Here is a 22547-nt window from a genome sequence, read left to right as displayed (position 1 = left end):
TGTTGTTCGTACTGGAGGTAGGAGCATCATCATTACCAGGCTCCCTCCTTTCTAAGCAACTATTGCTTTCACTTGCACCATCATTCCTGAGAGTTTGGCTGTCTTTAAATTGTTTGTAAAGAATTTACTGGAGTGGGTGAAAGTGCCTGATATGAGTATAAACAGCTCATTTTTTTCACCTCATTGAGAAACTTGAGATTACCTTTTACAATGATCCAGTTAGTTCTCAGCCATGTACTAGTGTACTAGGAGGCTGTTTTGGCTTTCCAGTAGCCACTGCAGTAATTCCACCCAGGCCTTAGTTAATTGATTATTGCAAGGCTTAAGAAGTTTTGTGAATTCCTGTTAAAAGTCTGTAACGTCAAGGATATATCAGTATGATCTTTTCAAAACAGGTAAACTCTCTGCAACTTCAGCATTCTTGTCTCATCTTGTCTGGGGTTAGAAAGAGCTCCCAGTACTGGAGTACTCAGGTGACTGATGTATTCTAAAACTTACTCAGGGATCAGGGACGCAATCTTTGGTGTTCAATGGGAAATAGTATTCATTTCTTCATCAAGTGCTCAGTAGAATTGAACACTTTATAGCCAGCTTAGTGGCACTGTAGTCCTCAGTAGTTCTACAAAAGCCAGTAGCTCTCACTTGTCTTTTAGAAATTTTCCTTTGTGAAAAAAAGTAGATACGATTAATAACTTAAAAGGGCTTTTTCCTGCACAGGAGTATATGGTTGTGCCATAATCCTTAGACTTTTCTCTCCTTTTTCCTTGGGATGGTACCGTCTGCAGTCCATGTTATTTTTGTACTTGAAAGTTTGCTCAGTGGGATCATTATGCTTGAATTCAGTTCATTATATCTTGTTCTTTCATTGGAGACGTGTTTTTCTTTTTAGACTTTTTAGCAGAATATTATAGTTATTGTAGTTTTAATTTATCTTTCTACTTCAATTGGAATTAAAAACTCTGTTCGGTGAAAAGAAATTGAAAGCATGAAATAAATACTTAAGCTTTTTTCTTGTTGTACACATTCTTATCTTTACATTCCTTGTCTGTCTGGAAAGAATGAAATTAATGAATAATCCTCTAAGGGAATTTTTTATGCAGATTGTGAGGAGGCTTGAAGCATTTAAAGTTTTGAATGTACATTTAATTGTGTTATATTTTACATTTCTATTTCAGGAAATTCAAGATCTTATCAGCAGTGGATGCACACAGTGAAGGTATAAGCTTGGTTAAGTAATTATACTGGCTATCTTTTCTCTAAATCTTTGTATTTTTACATACATCTTTGTAATTGTAAAAGTTTGTTTATTTGCAAGGCAATATTAAGTGCATTCTATAATAAATGCCATGTGTATGGTTTCTGCAATATTTCTTTCTTTTTTTGAAGGTTTGTGGTTTTTTTTGTGAGAAGCAAGCAGCCCCATACACAAAACAAATGCCCAAACCCACACTTTTTTTCAGTCTGTATAGTCAGGGAACACCGCTTTCTGTATCATGTTACATACCATTACTGTGAATTAGGTGTGACAGCAGAATTTGATGCAAAGTTTATCACTTCTAGTAAATAGCAGTTTTGTTGAAATGGATTTGTGCAGTTTGGCTAGCAGAAGACCCTTGGTATAACCTTGTTATTCTGCAGGGTTAATAGTATATATTATTTTAGAGTAAGGGAATTCTTGTGTGATTAAATGAGAGTTCTTTCTGTCAGGTTAAAGTATTTTTAAGTTGCATAATAAATATGGTAGGAAAGCATGAAAAATAGTCATAACTTCTGAATTGATTTTCAAATACTTACAATGAATGAAGAATGAAAATACATCATTCTGTTAGAATGCATTGATAAATGTGTCAGCTATGATAATGATGTACTGTAACCCTTGTGTAGCTGCAGACAGCAGGTTGGGGAGCAAACACAGCTGTGGTTATTCTTACTGATTTAAAAAGAAGATGGTTATTTCTCCAAAGTACATTGTTTATTTTTCCTTGCTGTTGTCTTAAGGTTGACTTATGTTAAAATGTTACTGAAGTACATCTTTTGTGTCTTTCAGAAAGGCGGTGCACTGATCAACACAGCAATGACCAAAGCCACTCCGGCTGTGAAAACAGCATATAAATTCGTAAGATGTTCTATTTCAAATAAATAATACATAAAAATACTGCAAATTCCTACAACCTCTCATTCTTCCTGAATAGTTAAAAACCTTAGCATTTTATAAACATAATGCAGAAAAACACTTCAGCCTGTAGAAAGTTTTAGCTTCATTTATTTTCTCATATAGCACTAGGATTTAGAGTTGATTCAGTCTACCAGATAGATTGTATGCAACAACAGAGATTTTCAAAGCTTCAGTGTGCTGTTTTTGTTTGAATTATAATATATGCTAGAAGCTTATTTGAATATCATTTAGATATTTGATACACAGCTGTAAATTCTTCCTAACCTAGTGACAAGATGATTGAAATATGGACTCTGAAAATAGAAATTCTCATTTGCACCAAAGTCCTGTAACACAGCACAGGCATTAATGTGAGTGTAAAACATTTTGTAAATATTACATTTATATGTAATATAAATATAGTGTTATTGTATATATTTACATAGTCTATAGCATTAACATGATGTAGAGATCTCTGCTCAGAAGACATATAGTTCGTGCTGGACAAATGGAGTCCTGGTTTACAAAGATGCAATTTTACTTTGGCACTACGTGCTGCACTATTGAAAAGATGTGGTAAAGCATTGGTAATATGTGCAGCAAGTCTGTTCTATCATCTCTCTTTTAAAGATGATACTAACATACTCATTTTTAGCTGGATTTAGTGGTTATACTTTTGAGCTTAAAAGATCTTGTTTTCAAAGACTGTCTAACCAATAAAGCATGTGACATTATATGGTACTATGCAGTACCGGAAAACAGCAGTAGTGTCAAATGAAGTGGGAAGTATTTTAAGGTTGCATTTTTAGTATATGGGAAAAGACTTTAGGCTTCCTTTTGGTCTTCAAAATGTTTCACTAGTTGGATGCATAATAAGTAGTCCTGAATAAATCAGTACATCAATCTGAGTAAGTGTATTTTAAGTAAAGTTTTCAAACAGAATTTTTAATTTTACATCAGTTGAAAAACACAGCAGTCATGGAGAAAAATAGGTAAATAAATTAAATATGCTTCATATTCATATATTCATTTATAATTTAAAAAATGGTTCATTAACAGGTTATCTGCAAATTATGCTTTTGCAGTTTACACTAGCTTAGACTGTGGTTGTATGGTCTTCTCCCAGCCTTCAATTTTGATAATTCTGTCCTTAATAATAAAGGTTCTTCAGAGTGAACTTCTGGTATGCCAGGAAACATTGGTAGCTTTTGTAAGGTTCTATGTATATAAAGTATTCAAATTTATACTCCATTTAGGTTTTTATGCTGTTGCCCTTTATGGTGCCTTCTACTAGAGAAATGAAATAGGCATTTCTTAGTTGCTAGATAACTGATTGGTAGCCTTGAGTAATGTGCTTGGTACCATTCCTCAGTTAGAGCAAAGCACTCCAAAATTCATCCAAATGCTGTGAGCATGATCTGGAAAGTTTAAAGTGTCTCTCAGGTTAGCATCTGCTACATGGCACCCCATTGTGCTATTATTGAGCTTATAGATGTATGATTTAGGGATCAAAAAGACTCTCTGACCTCTTGATTCAAGAAAACGATTTTCTGAAATCCTGTGTATAGAAAAGCACAGAAAAAATAGGTGGCTTCCGCATATTTATGCCCTTAAATATATTTTTAAAGTCATATTTTCAAGACAACCTTGAAGACTTTCGTAGTTTTTTCCTGTGTGCCTATAACAAAGATACCTTTTTCTTCTGTTAGGGTTAGGGGTTTTGGTGCTTTGCCCCACCCCACCCCCCTTTTTCTTTTTTTTTTGTTTTCCTACCCCTTCTCTCTCCTTTTTTTTTTCCCAATGTTTTTAAATGTAAGTACACAGTATTCTGTATTGATAATTCATTTCTCTATTCTTGGCTGTTTTCTATGCAACAGTGATCCTTGGCTGCCTATTTTAATACACACACAATTCTCCCCTAAGTAGCAGCACTACACTGTTCAGCAACACTGGGCAAAATCTCCATCTGCATAAGAAATCATTTCTCTTAAGATTGATGTTGCCCTGCAAGTTGCCAGACTGGAACACTGTAACAGTCATCTTAAAAATCTTAACAGTTTTCCAGCATGCCTTACTGCTAAATACCCCTTTAAATTTAAAGGACAATTTCAAATAAAGGAGTACATGACCATTTTTAGCCTGACCTTAGTAATACTGGAGAATTTTTGAGTATGTGTGTTTTCACAGCATTGGGAGGCATGTACTGGAAAAAAATCCTTAATATACAGGCAAGGCATAAATATAAAAAATATACTGACAATACCTGTATGAAATCTGTGATAAAGATTATTGCCCTTCTTTATGTCACAGGGTATTGTTTAAAAAAAAAGGTAACATTAGTATGGCATCATAAAGCATGTTCATGGCTTAAGCCAGCATTTTGCAGAGCTACTTAAGTCCATTTATTTTTCTAGGCAAAATACCAGGCAAGGCAAGGAATAAAAGAAGTGAAGAGTAAGTTAAAACACAAGGTACGTAGTACACTTTTTACTTTCTCACATTGATTCCTGTATCAGTTTGAAGCTTATACTTTACAAATCACATGAGATTTGTGTTTTTAATGACTTTTGAAATATGCTTAGCCCTTTGTTCAACAATACATTTTTCATAACGAGCCCTCTGGCAACTATCTGTCATTCTATGCATCCAGTGAATAATCTCTTTATTGTTTGCATATTTTATCATGGAACAACAGAGGTCTTCAAAGATACATTAACAGGATGTATGTTTTCATAAAGTTGATTGCTTTGATATCACAATCGAAGCCTTTGCTTCAAGCTGAGAATTTGAGAGGGGAGCGTCTTACAGTGCAATGTATTTCAGAAAGTGTAGTTGTTCTTTTTGGTTCCATAAGATAGATGAACAATGGCAGTGTTTAAAAACGAAGGAATAATTTCATTTTGCAAAAGCAGCCTGGCAAAAAAATCAGAAAAGATGTTTTTTAGGCATTTTGTGGCTGCTTTTCCTATTGAAAATTTTTTTTCACATGAGATTTTTCTGTAGGGAGAATGATCTGGTTTTTAGATATATCTTACGCTATTTTAAGAAAACTTTCAAAAATATTTCCTAGACATTTGAACAATTCATCTTTTAAATGACAGTGTTGACAATTCAGCTTTTTGAAAAGCTAAATTTGATTTTCTTACTACAGATGGTATTTTCATTACAGTAATAGATTGTGGCAAGATAATTTTGGATGCATTCTGCATGCATAATATGGAGGGTACTTTGCAGATAATGGTTATAAATAAAGGAATTTAAATCTGTGTTGTTGTGTAGGAGAGTGAGGAAGAGTACGGAACTTGCAGTGCTGGTGCAGTACGGACTGCTCCCGTCTACACACTGCATTGTGAGAAAAGAGCAAACTCTGAAAAACGAAGGCTGGCACAGGTAAGGCACCTGAAAATCCTGTTCTTACTCACATATATATGAGGAAGATTTTTGCCACTTAATTGTAATTCATCAGTGAATCTGTTTAAGGTTATTTTACTGTCTGTGCTTGGGTAGTGATTAACAGACCTTACAGAAATACTGCTATACTGCTGAATGGAGGAAAAATGCTATTTGTATTTTATCCCTGTTGAGAGGGGAAAACCCGGGAGATGTGTAAGAGATTTAATTCTTAAATGCGGTTTTTGATAAAGGTTTCTCACAGAAAGTAGATTCTGGTCTATTCATAGATCTGTGTCATGCTATCTTTTTTTGTTTCTTATAGTGGGGCACATTCATTTTGTATTTATAATAAATTGATTTGGCAGTCACATGGCCTTTATCCTTACTTAGATAGTTATGACTTGTTATTTTATTAATAAATCAGATAGATATTTCGGGCCAATCTTTTGTCCTTTTGTTCTGTGAACCTTTCTAGTCTTGATTTGAAGTAACAGGTGTAGCATCTCAACTTTGGCAAGTGTTTTCATGTCTTTGGATTCATGTTGACAGTTTTATTTCATAAAATATTTTTTGTAACACATTTTTCTGGGAATAAATGCCTGCATATGTACATGTTTTAATGTGTGGGTGTATATTTTATATTGTTATTGCATGTTTTTAATACATATAATTAATGTTTATACGTGGATTTTTCATGCATGTGTCTTCCTCATATGGGAATTAAGTATAGAAATTCAGTCCAGTGGATCTAACAACACTTTGTCTTATACTTGAGATATTGCAGTGATAAAAGTCTGAATTGTCTATTTAATCAATTTGATTTTTAATCAGGTTTTATCCATAACAAGTGTGAAAATTTAACATAGAATTGTTGCAGATTATTGCTAAATTATGTTAAAATTGTACATTAGTATTAGGTCGTTATTTTAGTAGGCTTATTTATAATACAAAGACTAGACTTTCTGCTTTGATTATTTAGGTAGGTTTCACTTTGTACATGTTTTTGTGATTTAAACTATGTGCCCTCAGTATACTTTTATGTATGTACTTTTATGTATTGGAGCTGTGCTGCTGGAATTCTTTTGAGAATTTGTGTACAGTAGATTTTCTTCACTGAGTATGAGAAGAGAAGATACACAAATGTAAATGCATGAGTGCAGAGCTCTAATATTAATAACATGAATAGTTCTGCAAGTATTTGTTACTAATAGGTAATTGGCTTCTTAATGCATAACAGCTTCCCCCCCCCCAAATAATTTGATTGTGTGATATACTAAAAAGCTTTTCATGAATTCTAAGCCAACATTCACAGATTAGTGTAGGTGAGTTTACAATTGTATGTATCTGTGTAAATATGTAACACAGATGTATCCTTGTAGTCAGTGAATTTTTAGAGTCTGCTTTTATTAAAGAAATCAGCAATAATGTACTGATATGGTAGTGCTGCCTACTGTCAGGTACAGGAGTCCAGGGATGTGAAGAAATATTATTTACCCTGGTACAATTAAACATTTATTTTGAAGGCCTGTGTTTGGACAGAACAATTTAACTTCTGTATGCTTTTGTGTTCATACAGCTGTATACGGCTAAATCCTTTAATATCAGTGTTGCTGTTTCTACCAGTCATCTTTTAGTTTTAAAAACAAGGCAGGAGTGCATATCAGTCCATAGTTTTGTTTTCATATATACATATACACATGCATGTTTATGTACCTGTATACATATGTAGGGTTTATTTACTAACAAATTTGTAACTAATAGCCCTGCAGTTTTGACCTGCTGAAGGTCCTATGTGTTCTCCCCAGCTCTTGTCTCAGATGTCACATGAGTCCACTGAGCAGGAAGGAGCAAATAGTGGTCACTTCCCAAGAAATCTGCTCTCACATAGTCTTCTTCACCTCTCACTCATCCTATTCCCACTTCTTCTCAAAAGCAAAGAAACCAAAATGTTTCTAAAAAGAAAGTCTGCTATTGCTACTCTTGTTTGTTTGTTGGGTTTTTTTTGTTCTTGTTAAGTATTTCAACAGGATAACATAAATGTAAGTTCTTTACAAATAAGTGGTGATACTAAAATTGACATCCAAATTAAAAAATATGTTTGAATTCACAAGTGCATGTGTATGAGAGAGACTGTTCTAGTACTGAATCTGCCATTTAGAAGTGAATTTCACAGGTGGCTGCTGTTGTCAGGTTTAATCCTTTTCTCTGTAACTCTTTATTCTGCAAATGAACCTCTCCACCTAGATTTCTAATTATGGTGCCCATGAGTGTCTATAGCAGTATAAGGATAGTGCTAATGTGCAGTTTATGCATTTTGGTTATATTTAAGGTAATAATGAGATAGTAAATTGCAATATCAGTGTATTTGAATTTACCCCGAAATAGAAACAAAAACAAATGAAAGAGATTGCTTTTAATGGTCATCTTGTTTCCAAACAAGGGCCACCTCTGCACTTTATTACTATTCTCTTCCATACTGAAACATTTAGAAACCTGTAAATATAAAGAATTTGGTATTTTGTCATCTTATAGGCAGGCGTTAAGCTTTTCATTCTCTACTTCTTAGAAACATCCATAAATACTAATAGTTACCGAGATGCTGTAAAACATTTACTTCAAAACATTGTGTGATATGAAATTGTGCTTTACTGTAAAAGATAATTGTTAAATTATAATAAATAATTTAGATAAATAGATAAATAAATAGATAAATAAATGATTCATAATAGGATTTTGGGGTCTGGGGGGATGTTTCCTTTACAATAGGAAGTGAATCTGCTTTTACTCCAACAAATAGCAGTTTATTTGTGGGTCTGCTAATTAGTACGGTTATTTCCTGTTTTGTTGATGAGGCCTTAATAAATGTCAAGGGTACAGCCATGAAGATCTCCCAATTAGGCTTTGCGTTTGTAAAACCCAACCCCTTTGCTTTTGTGTGAAGATGACAGTTCCAACTGCAGCCTCAGCCTAACAGGGCTCAAGGGAAAGGATACTTCTCTGGTTTTATTGAAAACAAGGCCAGTTTGGCCCAGGGAGAATACCAGCACTGGTCACAGTGCAGAGCCATTTTTTACAATGAATATTTACTAAGCTTTATCACTGCTGTCGTAGTGGGTTTATTGTGTTATCTTTTTTTTTTTTTTCCTCCAGATTGGCAATAGAGTTTGAAAAAAATTAACAGTAAATCAGAACAATTTATAGCATGTAAAATAGCTGTCAAGGCCTAATCAGAGGATAAATACTTGTGTTACTGCAAAATGTAGCGATCAGCTAGCCCTCCTATCATTTTCATTTTGAAAGTCTTTCCTAAAGAAAATAACAGGAGTGCCATCATACGTGCCTGTGTGCCTGTGCATGTGCACACACACAATTAATCTTTGCCTAAGATGAATTGTTCTATCTCCGTAATATTCATTTGAGCTTGCTCTTGCTTAGGTTAGCTGTTCTAGGCTTTTTATACGGGTGCGAGCTTAACAGTATTGCAAGTCAACATTAACAGATGGATTGCCCTAAGCAAGGGAAAACCACAACACAAAACCTAGTGAAAGTGGAGGACTGAAGCTTTTTATTGTTAAGCCTTATTAAAACCTTGGCATGTGCACTGCTGTTAACTCATTCATGCCTAGATCTAATAATACAGCTCTCCTACATTAATTAGGTGTGTAGAAGATACAAGGAATTAGCAGCTAAATTTTTTAAAATGAAAATTAGCTCAAAGATGAGATTGTTTCAGCTCTTCTTGCAGTATCTTGCCAATGATATAACTGACTTCATTTAACTATTGATGAGGAGGGTATGACAGTGCACGCATTAGACTACTGCGCATTCCGTTTTTGCCTAATCTATTTTAATTCTGTTTCATTATAAGCTCCCAGGTGATGCAGATTTCTTGGTAGACAGGGCCTAGATGTAGTGAGGACTCTATAAAATTGTTCCAATTTAATGTATTATTAAAAAGTAAGCATGTTTATTATAGGTCTGGATAGAATTCCAGGAAGATCTGTTTGACTTCATGAATATGATCTTTGTGATTTTACTGTTATATCAGGTGATAGGGAAGCTTATAAAAAATGGAGAATTTCAGGTTGCCAATAGTCCTAATGTATTCAGTGGCTGATGAAACATTCTTGAGATTTGCAGAATACCAAATAAGAACTACCAGTTCAGTTTATAATTAGCAAGATAGCAATGCCCCTTGTCACTAAGGAAATATATGTAATACCTGTACCTTTAAGTGTGCACTACCTTGCAACTGTGATAGAAACAGGGTTTGGTTTTGAAGTGTGGACTTACCAGGAATCCCTATGTGTCAGCAGTGCTTTAAAAGTTTGTATATAGCAGAAAATGAGCTACTTCCCATGACTACACAGGATCTAAATACAGTGCCTAAGAATGTTTTAGAAACACTTTTGCATAAACAAATAAAAGCTAAGTTAGACTAAAGTTTTTCCTTGATATTTTCAAACAGAAGAGAATTGTCATATTTATTCTGATTTTGAAAGCTTCTCGCAAATGCAGCTCTTAAACTTTTACTGAAGTGTATCCTAGGAACTAGACTATAATTCAGCTGGCAGTAGGTATACTTGGCTTCTGTTCAACAAAGATAGCAGTTGTCATGCAGGAGGATGTGTTCAGAATAACCATACCTTCAGGAGTGCGTGATTTATCAAGACCCCTGCAATGGCCAGTAAAATGAATGACATAATAATTAGCTACAAAAGGCATCTAGTAACTGATTACCCTCCTAACCTGAAAAATAAAGTGGTGAGAGTGGGCTATTCTGAAGACACTTTTTCCTGGGAAGATGAGAGGAGAGGGAATTCTTGTGATACTGCAGTGTTAAATATACATATTCTGTGGCTGGAACCCCTTTAACAAAAAACCCCACAAAATAAACAAACAAACAAAAAACAAACCCACAGACAACTCCACAATACCTTCAGAAACATAAAAACTCTGATCAAGGGCATTTACCTGTATTTGGATTCAGATAATGTGCTTAAGATCACATCTATGCCTAGCATCCACAGATGATACTGGTTATATAGCTGGAGGTACTCTCACTGACTAAAATATTACAAATTGACAGATGTCATAAACAGCAAGAGATAGTTTTTGATATGAATCCTGTTTTGTTTCTCTAAAATGTAGGTTTGAAGTAAGCTTTGCTTTATTAGTAAATCCTGTTTCTTTAGATAACGTGTTATAATTTGAAAATATTATAGATTGCATTAGCTTCCTTTAATATAGAGAAAAATCTTTTGTCTTGGTGTGTCAAGTAAGATCTCTTCATTCCGCGAAACAGTCAGATTTCCTTTTAATTAAAAATGAAAAACCTAGCCAGGAAAAATTCAAATTATAGATTACGAGAGTGCCCTCTCGTGGCTCTGGTACCTTTCCAAAGTAGTGCGGGCACACATGCATCCTTTGCCTTGTGAAAACCTTGCTTTTTACCAGAGAACTCCTCTTAGAAATTAAGCAGTACTTCCTTTCTTTTTTTTTTTTTTTTCCTTTTTTAACGGAAAGATTGGATTTTGTGCAGTTTAAATATTTAGATGCTTTCAGGTAGCATGCATAATACTGTCTTCAGGAATATACGCTTCTAAGGAGAGGTATAATTACAAAATGGCTCAAACCTTCTCCCTCCCCCCTCGATAGCAGATGCAGCCTGTACACAGTGACAGTGACTGATTTGAATTTAGTCTGTGAATGCAGTTAAAGAAAAAAGACTCGGTGTAAGTTTGTAAAGCTTGTTTGGTTTGTTTTAATTCAGTGTGGTTTTAAGTGAGCTCTCCTCTTCTCTGCCTGATCTCTTCTCACCACGGTTTTAAGCAAGGGACTGTTGCGAGTCTCTGCAGAAGACTTCTGTTTGCTCTGCACCCATAAACTAGTGTAAACCTTGTGGCTGCCTCTTCTCCTTCGAGTTTTGCAGTAGGCAACATTTGAGAAATCTCTCCACTAAATACCATGACAGCAATTAAAAAAAAAAAAAAAAAAAAAGCATGATAGAATGCTGGTCAGGAAATCACTCTGGAATTTTTTGTTACCCTTTGGGCATTTCATGGAATGCTTGGATATTCAGGACAAAGTCATCTAACTCTTACTTATCCTGCTGAGACAGACGTTTAGACAAGCAATCCAGAGGCTATTTGTGGCTATTATTGTCACCTATTTTAGTTCCTAACACATAGAAAGGCAGCCTTTCTGAGGGTAACCTACCAAGGTTTCTTTGTTATGAGGATCTGAAAAAAAAAAAAAAGCTATTTCACAAAGCACCTTCAAAATTGGATGAACCTTTCTGTCCTTAGTAGTTGATTGAAATAACTGGATTCATTTTTTTAACAGGAGAATATATTGACATCTAAGGTAACAGTGGTATGCTCTGCTTTAATTTGCTGTCTATCTTCTGTCTTCCGTGGGTCGTGTTTTGGCTCCACCTAGCCAAAGCAGGGAGCCAGAAGAAACGTAAACAAATGGCTGGGACCTGTATCCTGGCTTCCATGTTGCCTTTGCCTTCTGGCTGGAAAGTTAAAGACATTTAATTAAAGAATAAAGTTTTGCTGGAGGCAAAAGGAGGGAGAAGTAGAAGAAACAGGGAAAGCCATTATTTCAGGGATCTTGGTGTCTCTGAATGTGAAAGCCCAGATTCAACCCAATTTTAGATGGTACTGAAAAGCTTAAGTTAGCAGCAGTGCTACTTCAGGCTCTTTCTGCAGTAAGTGGAGAGAGAAGGTCATGACCAAAGGGCTCTCAGCCCACCTAGAATCTAGATTGCATTCTGATGATGCATCTCTCCTGCTGTTTATTGTGTAATTTAGGCCCTAAAATGTATGAAATTAGTGAGTAGCATCCAAATCTGAGTGCCAGCCAAGTTCCTTAGCACTGTGTAGAGAATCTTGAAGTCTAAAGGTATATGATTTTTATGTTTAGGATACATCTACATCATACATTTTAACTCCAGTGGTTTTGTTAAGTTTTTCTTTGAATAAGTCACATGTGATCTGCAAACAACACTTCTAGCAGTGATTTTACATGTGATAGTTCTAATCTGAGGATACAACACACATTTGAATCAAAAGATAAATTTAACCAGCAGTTTCTGTTTTACCTTTTTAAGAATTGTATCAAACAGGTAGCACGTTCCAGGCTGATGAACTGGGTTTACAGTTGCTCAGTTCACTGAAGTTACACACTGTGTTACCTGAGTTACTTCCGGGTCTCTTGACTTTGCTGTTATGTCAAACAGCAGTCTCTTTTCTGCCTTTGTGCATACAGACATGGATCAGTTTTACTTCTCTGACACACAATCCCCCTTATCTTCTTGTTTCTCTCTCCATTGTGACCCCCTCAACTCTCCATTCTGTGATTTCCCTTCCCTCTAATCATTGAGTAAATTTAAGGCACTGATAACCATCAGAAAGGGAAAATAAGTTGTATTTTTCTTAGTTATTGTAACAGGACGTTCTGCCTGATGAATCTGATCCTTAAAATCACCCACAAAAAATTCCATAGAGAATACTTGTTTAGAAAAAGCTGCTCACTTCAGTTGTTGCAAATGGCACTGAAAATCTCTGCGTCCTGTTTTAAAAGACTAACACTTGTGCTTGTTGCCAATTAAAGTGAAGCCAGGCTGCCTTCAGCTCATGCATTCTCTGCAGCTAGAATGATGTGTGGCATGGTGCCACAGTGTGTCAGCTTAAAATGGCCTTTTTTGCTAAGAATAGCCTCTGTGCCACTGAGAATGAGCAAGATCTGGCTATTTGGAGGTGATACCTGACTGTGGGCAGCATGGGGCCTTGATCTGATTTAGAGGGCAGGAGATGGTGCAGGCTTCCGAAGGGAAAACAGTTTGTAATTCTTCTTAGAAAATGGAAGTTTGTTTGGGTTTTGGAGAAAAGCATAACAATTTCTGAAAAAATATCTCCAGAAGCATAATTAGTCCTTAAAAATCAAAAGCAGTGTTGCAAAATTCTCAAATATTGTCTGTATTCAGGTCTATAGCACACATAAAAGGTAGGAAGCTTGGACTTTGTTAATTTCTCACCAGAGTAATTTAGAATGTAAGTAATAATGTGCTATCCATCGTTAAGTATCTCAAAAATCTGTCATCCTTCCTTACAGAAAATCCCACCTTGGCATGGATATTAATGTTTCCTTTAACATTATAGAAGTCAGTGGAGATCTGTTGCAGTACAGCTTATTCCTGATTTCAGCTTACTGTGTCTGTACTCTTTCCTACACATTTCTGGTTTTCTGGATTTCCTGCTCTTATAGGCTCTTTATTGTCACAGAAAAGGATTTCTTTCTGTCACTGGGGGCCTACTTGTTTTCTCTACTTGTTTTCTCTGTTTCCCTATTATTTTAATTAACATGTTCTCAGAATTGATGACACTGGTCTCATGTCATACAGCTGTGGATGTTTCCAGCCACTTCATGTTCTTTCAAATACATCATCTGTATGTCTGATTCTCTTAAAGCAGAGAACGTTTCTGTCCTAGGAAGGATGAAGGGTGTTTTTTTTATTTAACATAATAGTTTTTAAATTATCCATTAGTCCTGTGTTGTTGTAGTTGTAATAATAATAATAATAATAATAATAATAATGATGATAATAATGGCAAATATGGCACCCTATATAGCATCTATTTCATTTATATCCAGGACAAGTGTTCTGATACCAGAGCATTATTTTTGTGAGGCATCATTACTTTGTGTTACTTTCTGTGACTCAAACCACACAAGTAATTTCTTTGAAGGGATTTCTTCTAGAAATTAATCTAGAATTATTGCTTACATCTATCCTGGTCTGGTGTTCGCGTAGCTAATTGGTATCCTTGGCACTATTTAAACTTGTGTTTCTTTGTACCATACTGCTTTTCCGTATCTCTTCTTTCCTTACTAGCCCATCAGCCTCAGCTCTTACACTTACTGGAGTGTAATGTGAAATACTTTCCTTTGATTTCATTATGCTGTGATTTCATTATCCATTGCTTTAGGTCTTTAACCAGAAAGCAAAGCAATGGGTTGTGCTTAACTATAAAGTTTACTTGAAAGATCTTTTGCTTCCCTACTGGAAGTGAAGCCATAATTATGTCTGTGATTGAGTTGTAGAGAATGATAGGTAAAATAAAATACTGAATCATAAGATTTGTATTTATTTTGCTTTCTCTTAATGAATAAATAATCTTTAAATTTTTAAGAAAGAGGAAACAGTACTTCACAGATGTAAACCATAGTAGGTATTTTTCTTTTCTTGAAACTTTATACGTGTTGATGTATTGAGTAGCCAGTAAATGGGAAATTATGTGTGTGCTGCCATTTATCAAAAGATTATTTGTTTCTCACTTTGAGGACAATTAATAACAGCAGCCTTGTTAAACTTCCTGCCTCAGTACCAATCAATAAGCACTCATTCAAGAAAGCTGCGCTTCTGAAAGGTCTAGCATTAAATAAAAAGTTGACATTTTGAAGATTGACTTTCATGCCCAATCAAGAATGTAACCACCTTACATTTAAATCCTTTAGCATTCATGTATTTTGCCTACATTTTTGTTTCAAAGTAGTAACATTTTAGGAGGCTACCAGCAAGCAGAAGAGAAGAGTTTTCGCACTTTCTTTGTTTCCACACGTATTTATACCTTCTTTTGCTATTTGCACTGATCAGCATTTATCGCAACTACGTAGCAGAACATTTACAGAATGAGATTTTCAAAGTGGAGCAGAAACCGAAGAGGATGTATATGATGTATACTATAATAATATGTAGCCTCATGCCAGCTGCAGTTGTTCTTTGCTGTACTTTATGTATAGGCTTGATGGTTCAGCAGTGGCTTGTGGCGAACATTCACTTGTCTTTATGCTTGTTTATGTATGTTGAACTCTTCATATTCTTAGCAAAGTGAGAGATGGGTTCTTGCAGTGCAGTGTGCCTGAAGATGAGAAAAAAGTTTGGTACAACAATATTTGAATCTCTGTTGGTGTTTTGATATAGATACATTAAATAATACATTTAGTATGTAAGCAAAACTAGTTGGAAGAAACAAACCAATTGAGTACTTTAAAGAAGCTTGTTGCTTCATTTTATAGAAAAAAAGCATGACAGCAGTCTATTAAGTCTTTATAAAGTTCTGGAGCAGCAAGAAAGGAGTGTTGCCATATCATTTCTTGCGGTAATAAATTTAAATGGTCTGGTTGCTATTAGAATACTGATCAGGAAGGAAACAGAAGTCTGTCCTTTTTTTATAAAAAGGTATAAAAAAGGTTACACACTTCAAAATGCAGAAAAGACAGAAATTAAAAGCTTAAATAACTGCAAACAGCAGGGTACGTCAGTAACGGAAGGACTTCTTAAATGACTTTGACAGCTTTTGCAGGTGCACATACTATGTCACTTTGCTTAGTGGAGCACTGAAAAAGATTTATGTTCTCCTTTTGGATTTTATTAAGAGTTTCTTTCTTTCATTTTCTTTCTTTGCAAAGTAAGTCTGGACATCCCCCTCCCTTGCAGTCATTTTTATTACAGCTCCTGGAGGAAAGTCACCTATTTAAAAACATGTGTTGCTTGTTGTCTCCATGGCTAGCTCACAGAGCTGTAAACTCTGGAGAATGTTGTTATTTACAGCCACATATTTTCCTTTCCTCCCCCTTTTGTTTTTTGTTTTTCTTTCTACGTAAATCCTGTTTTATTTATTTTAGTTCTTCAAAGTCTTTCTGGACAATTTTGTACCCCTAAACATTTAAAGTGGTAACCAAATTTTTTTTTCAAAGAGAGAGTCTTACCATCAGGATCTAGAAGGTATTGTTTTGTTTATCAACACATGCTCTCCTGGGCTCCTTTCTATGATGTTGTTCTTGCTTTCACTAACACACTTGCATAATACTGTTTGTAGATGTTCTGAGGGGCCACTGCTGTGTCTGTGGTGTTTGCAGATTCTAATTAATTTTATTCAGTTCCTGTTTCTCAAAGACACAACCTTTCCTCTTTTAATTCTTTAATTATTTCTTGTTTTCATTTTATTTTTTGAAACTTGCCATCTCTGCTCTTTGAAACATTCTTTATTATTCTGACAAATAAATTAGGGTTATCTTGTGGGATTTATTTTGTTGGCAGAGTTAAGCCATCTACAGATGAACAAGTGCCAGTTTGGTTTTGTTTTCTGAAATTTCTCAACATTTTCAATGTTCTTCATTTTCTTCCTTTCAAAATCTTGTGTTTGTTTTAGTAGAAGTAAATGTGATGGCAGCATCTAATTCTGATGCAAAATCCAAGAAAATGAGACATAGACATGGTTTTGTCTTCCAAGAATCAGTCCCAGGATTAAAGTTTTAATTACAGTGAATACTGAGTCAGAATTTTCTTGGGGAAGTAGTGAATTACCAGAGTTACAGAAATTGTTTTATTTGTCCCAGTGAAGATAAATTCTTAAAGCAGCAACTTTTAAACTAAATCAGTGACTGTAGTTGTGTCGGTAGTCACTGAGATAACTGCTTATCAATATCATTTGTCCCTTTAGTTGCAAGCAGTGATATGATTGATTACGATACTGATGGGGATGACAGAAAGAACAGAGAAAACTGGGAAAGAGTTAGAAATATCTTTTTATATCTATCTAACACAGAAACTCAAACATTTCTGTGTTCCATCCTGTAACTTTTGCTTGGTATGAAACTTAGTTTGGGTTCTTTTGTAAGTTTTAATACTCTAATAATTATCTCATTTTCTATCGCCTGTTACTTGGTGTAACACATTAAGAACCACACGTTTCTTCTTTGTGGACAAAAGCCTACGGAAAGAGTTATCAAAACCTGCAGATTTAATTAAATCCTCTCCTGTCGAACAAGAGTATGTCAGTTTGTAGAGTGAACATTGTGACAGTCTTGTCAATAATGGGTGGGAGAAGGCAGATTACAGAGAGGGTCCTGGTACATGTAGAACACTGCCAACATCTGTAATAATGTGACATACTGAAATCCTCACAGTACCAGATTTCTAAGCTCCTTGTAGTCTGAAATTAAGGCCATATTTCTTCCCCATCAGGGGCTTGTTGCAGGTTTAAGCATTTGGTGAACTACATGATGAGACGCGGGCAGTAGCACTTATTTTTGCTTGCATGTGATTTTCTTCAAAGTTAGGGAACACTGTTCTCCCTTTGCGCAAATTCTATCCATATGTCTTTAAGCTATGGTCAGTTTTCCAAGGTTCAGAATCTCTTCAGTGGATTGATTGCCTGTATAGTTAGCCTTGCAGGTTTTTGAAACAAAACAAGTAGGAGAGATTCATGGACCATAAGATAGCAATTTGTGAAGCACAAGTGACTACAATACCCGACTTTAATGTTCTGGTCAAGATAGAGACTTTTTTCCAAGTATTGGAGAAACTTTTCGCCTGGTTCTGTTTGCTAAATAATGTGATATAGTTACATAGATACAGGTTAGTGAGTACTCAGTACGGTAGTATGTGAATTTACAGCACACTAGCTACTCTACAAAAGCTCTCCATGGGTTGCGCTGAATGTACACTAACTTTGAGTTAACTGTAATTTACAGTGAATCATCCTGCACAAAGGCATTCTTGGTGTACAGTTTTTGAGCTAGCATACTACTTGTTCCGCAGTTCTGTTTAACACCTTAACATAAATATAGCTATGTAAAGACACGTCTGATTTCTTTTGTGTTTGCTACTTCAAAAATCAATTTTTCCTCATGCTCAGCAGGTCACAATAACCTAAACTTGGCCAATATTTCTATCAGAAAGTAGTAAACCATAGTGCTTCTTGTGATAAGCTAGTAAGTTGAGTGATGTTTTTCCTCCAATAGCCAGTCTTCTGCTAATCAAGGCTTTGCATAAGTAATAAGGCACTCCAGGCTTTGCATAAATAATAAGGCCCTCCATAGGCCCTGAAGAAAATTGCTTCTCTTCCTCTTTAATTGGTGACGCTTGAGGACTTCACATCCTATTATAACAACCTTTAGAAGACTTGATCAATATGTGGTTTTCCTCATCAAGTGCTCAGGAAGTCTTAATGACTAAAGTAGCAGCTAGGCTCCAAATAAATAATGCTGAAATGGAAAAAATAAACAAAATTTATAATGTTAATTTTCTATCCTCCAGACTCGTTTCAATCAGCGTCTCAGTAATCAGGATTTTGCCTTGGATGAAGATGATGAAATGGAGAGAATAAGCAAGTAAGAAGCCTTGTGGGTGTGTGTGTATGTTTGCGAGAAAGGGTAGCTAGTGTTATTCAGCAAAATTGAGTTCAAGTGATGCATCTTTCTCCTGTCCAGGCTTGATTCTTGACCTAGATGATGTTGAATGGTTTAGGATTAAATCTGCTTTGAAAAAGAAGAACGGGCTTTTGTATGTTTTCATTATTTATAGTGTCTAGAAGAGCTTGCAGTAATCTTGAGTCTTCACAAACTAAAGATAAAAAGACTCCATACATGAAAGAAGCAGCAAAACAATATTCATCGATATGGTGGGCATATGACCTCAGCTAATCAATATGACCTCAGCTAATCTATTCTTAAAGTCTTGTGTTGTGGTCATGATAATGGGAAGTTTTCAGAAGGGTCTGAAAGAGAATTTGTGCCTTGCCAAGTTATCAGTGTCTTCTGTGAATTAAAGGAAAATCATAACTTGAGGTTTAGGCTGCACTGAGGCATTCTCTGATTGAAATCAGGAGACAACTTTTGATAATAATGGATATAAACTGTGAAGGACCTTGATGCAGTTGGGAAGCCTGAGCTACGGAAGTGTTCTAAGGCTGTCATCAAGACAGTGAGCCATGGAAATGCCCTTTGTAGTAGTAGTTTGGATAGACAGAGATAGGGAAAGGCTGCAGTAACAGGGGGGTCAGAGGTACGGGTATTGCAATGAATGACAGAGGAAAATAAGTGACAAAACCACCAGTTCTCCTTGAAAAGAAGCAGTTCTCCAGTACCTCTGGTCATATGACAGAAGATTCGCAGTGTGAGAGTCTCACCACTACACAAAAGTATGTGGCTAGGTCAGCTGGAGAGGTGTAGCAACACTGACCTGGATATAAGGTGCAGTCAAGGGAAAATATTAACTAATTTTGGAATAACTGTAAAATTTGGAGTGAAGATTTGGGAAATCATATTAAGGGTGACTTGAAATAGTAGTTGCAGTGATGGGGGAAAAGCAGGGAGACGGGAAAACCAGCTAATGGTAAGTGCATCTCCATCAATATATCTAGGTTTAAGAAGCCCTTGAGTAGAAGGAAATTCTGGGTTTATGGTCCCTTTCAAAAGTTTTTGAATGCTTTCTGCTATTTACTTTCAGAAGTGTCTGTAATAAAATGGCTTATATGTTCTTAGCTGATGGAAAAGTTTTTGTTTTCAGATTATCATCAGAAGACAGTGAAGAAGCTTCTGCTTACTTTTATGATAGCGATGATTCTGGTGAAACTGGAATAACTCCTCAGCATCAAGGAGAAATGGACTTGCTTGGGGAGATTTTGGACACGCTGAGCACACACAGTTCAGATCAAGGAAAGCTCTCAGGAGCAAAGAGCCTGGATTTCTTTAGGTCAATGGATGACATTGATTACAAGACTGCGGTTAGTCTTCTGCTTTCATTTGAAAAACAATTCCAATCCCTTTATAGTGGAATTCTGCACTTGTGGAATCAATAACATGCAGTTTACACACTGTAGCATATCCCTTAGAATTGCTAATCTGTCTTCCTAGGACTTTGTAACAGTGCAACCATACTGGCTACTGCACTACTGTTCCAGCCAAGAGGTTGGTTACACATCAGTTTACGAAGTAATTTTGGATCAGTGTTTTCCCCAGGTAACAGTAGGCACATATAGAGCTGTGACTAATGTAATAATTTACTTAGTATTATATTTAGCTGTTGGCTCTGGTATTCCCAGAGCTGGTGTTAGCCTTTTAATGTGGATTAGAATATATTTATTTCCATTTCCACCTTGCATCATTAAACTAGCCATAGTAATATGGTGATATGGTAATAGCACCCGAAACACAGCTATAGTAGTACTCCAGAACTTTCCAAGAGGGCTCCTTGATCCTTTTTTAGGTAGAGATGCATAGGACGTGTAGTGTAAACAAACTGCTTGCCTACAACTTTAAAACTAAGTCACTCCTGTGATGTTAGTCAAAATAAATGTTAGTGGTTTTGAATTCCTGCTCATATCAGCTGTCCAACATTCCTTTTTGCTGAAGGGGATCCTGTAGTAGAAAATTTGTTACTGGAACAGCAAATTCTGAAGCAAATGTTTAAAAAGCTTGTAATTTTTTTATTATGAGTGTCACATAGGGGTCACATTAATAAAATACCCATTTTTGTTTATTTTGCCCCAAAAATTTAATATTGAAAGTTGGTATAATTAATTACTGAAGCAAAGAGGAAATGGCATCTGGTTTTAGTTTCAGTCCAGCTCTGTCTCATATTATGGGTACAAACCAGCAAAGTGTGTCTTTGTTCACTGTCAAAACTGCTTATGCAAAGACTGAATGGAGAGGGGAGTCAGAAATCATTTCTCTTAGAAAAGGCAATCCTTAGGGTAAGAGACAGTTTTCTGGTGAGGAAGTGTAAGCACACTTGATCTTACATTGTTTCTGGGATTGTTGTTTTGTAACATTGAACCCAAATCATAATTTAGGAACACACAAAATTCTTTACAGTATTTTTTTTTTCTAAAGTGTTAGCATAGAGACGTTTCTTGTGACATTAACTATAAACACATGTTCTTTCTTTCAGAACAAATCAAATGCACCTAGTGAGAGCAACCTTACTCTGCTCTGCAGCAATGCTGATGATCAAACAGAGTGGAACCTTGGGCAGGATGACAGCATCCTCCATGGGAAGCAGCTCCCTCCATCACCAAGGAAGCAAGTGTTTTCTGGTGGCCGTAGAGAATCTCTCTCAAGGCTGGAAGAAGAAAGTAGTGAGAAAACCTGTATTACTGACAAGATGGACACCACTAGTATGACATCCCTGTCTCCAGTACGATCAAGTGCCCAGTTTACTTCTCTAGAAAGTTTCAAACCAGGCTATTCTTCCTGTAGGTATGCAAAGCAGAACGAAACACTAAGCAATACCTCAGAAGATCAGCACCCAGCAAGTCTTGCTCAACATCCATCCATTCTGGTCCCCTGGGAAAAAGAGGGGAAGAAAGGAAATGAAACTCCGGAAGAGGGTGGGCTTCTTCAAGAAGTGGTGTCGTTATGTAAACTGAGTTCTGCTTTTCACTATGGTTTAAATATTTCAAAGGATAGCTTATCCAGCACTAGCAGTGGAAATAAAACGTAAGAAAACTATGAGAAGAGAAACTACTCCCATCAGAAGTTGAAGGGAGACTACTCAGGACTCCATATAACATGATAACCAAAAGATTAAAAAGGAATAAGAAGTCTTTGATTCTAAAAATAATTCACTTTGGTTGAAGAGAATTTTTTGAATGCATTTTCTGCCACTGGGACATCTGCTTCTAGGTTTACCCAGTTCATTTGTTGGCTGTAGTTAGGTCCACAAATTGGAGCTAAATACATGAATGCACTCTTAAATCAGGTACTAGTTAGTCTCTGTGTTAAAAATACAGCAAGCATATGGTGCTTCCTAGCATTTTCTTCCTCTAAGCAGCAGGAAAGATACCACCTAACAGGTAACCAGGTTTTGAAGGTACTATATTAATTCCATTAAATAAGAAATAAACCGAGCAATCTGATTTGTCTGAGATGTACAAATGTTGCTATCTGTAATTAATAATAATTGCCTTAATCTTTTGAGGTCTAACTATCTTAGAAGATAAATTCAAATCTACAAAACAGCAATAATGATTTTCTATGGAAAGAATTTGCTTCAGCAAAAGGGGGCTGAAAAGGAAATTTTTTTTAAATTATGGAAATTCTTGTGACTATAACTTGGAACTTGAAACTAAAAGTGTGGCCGTCTTCAGACTTCAGAAAGTTAGCGTGTGCTTTTCTTGCTCTGTAAAGTACATGAAGTGCTGAA

At 35.7% G+C, this 22547-nt stretch overlaps 1 protein-coding gene across 3 annotated transcripts in view; it reads left to right on the top strand.

The window, feature by feature from the left end:
* The window catches only part of DENND1B (DENN domain containing 1B), a 159559-nt gene extending 137710 nt beyond the window's left edge, over positions 1–21849 (top strand). For all 3 annotated transcript variants that reach the window (XM_061378960.1, XM_061378961.1, XM_061378962.1), the window contains 7 exons: positions 1176–1216; positions 2048–2116; positions 4570–4626; positions 5435–5545; positions 18660–18733; positions 19911–20127; positions 21294–21849. In XM_061378960.1, the coding sequence (XP_061234944.1) occupies positions 1176–1216; positions 2048–2116; positions 4570–4626; positions 5435–5545; positions 18660–18733; positions 19911–20127; positions 21294–21845 (1121 nt within the window). In that variant the 3' untranslated portion in view covers positions 21846–21849. The remainder of the gene's footprint in view (positions 1–1175; positions 1217–2047; positions 2117–4569; positions 4627–5434; positions 5546–18659; positions 18734–19910; positions 20128–21293) is intronic.
* Positions 21850–22547: the final 698 nt, after the last annotated feature.

This window comes from Neopsephotus bourkii, unplaced genomic scaffold (assembly GCF_033783945.1).
Source record: "Neopsephotus bourkii isolate Nb327-2 ecotype Australia unplaced genomic scaffold, CSIRO-AGI_Nbou_v1 NB_1768, whole genome shotgun sequence".
In the NCBI taxonomy this organism is placed as follows: Eukaryota; Metazoa; Chordata; class Aves; order Psittaciformes; family Psittacidae; genus Neopsephotus; species Neopsephotus bourkii.
This window is presented reverse-complemented; position numbering and strand designations above follow the sequence as displayed.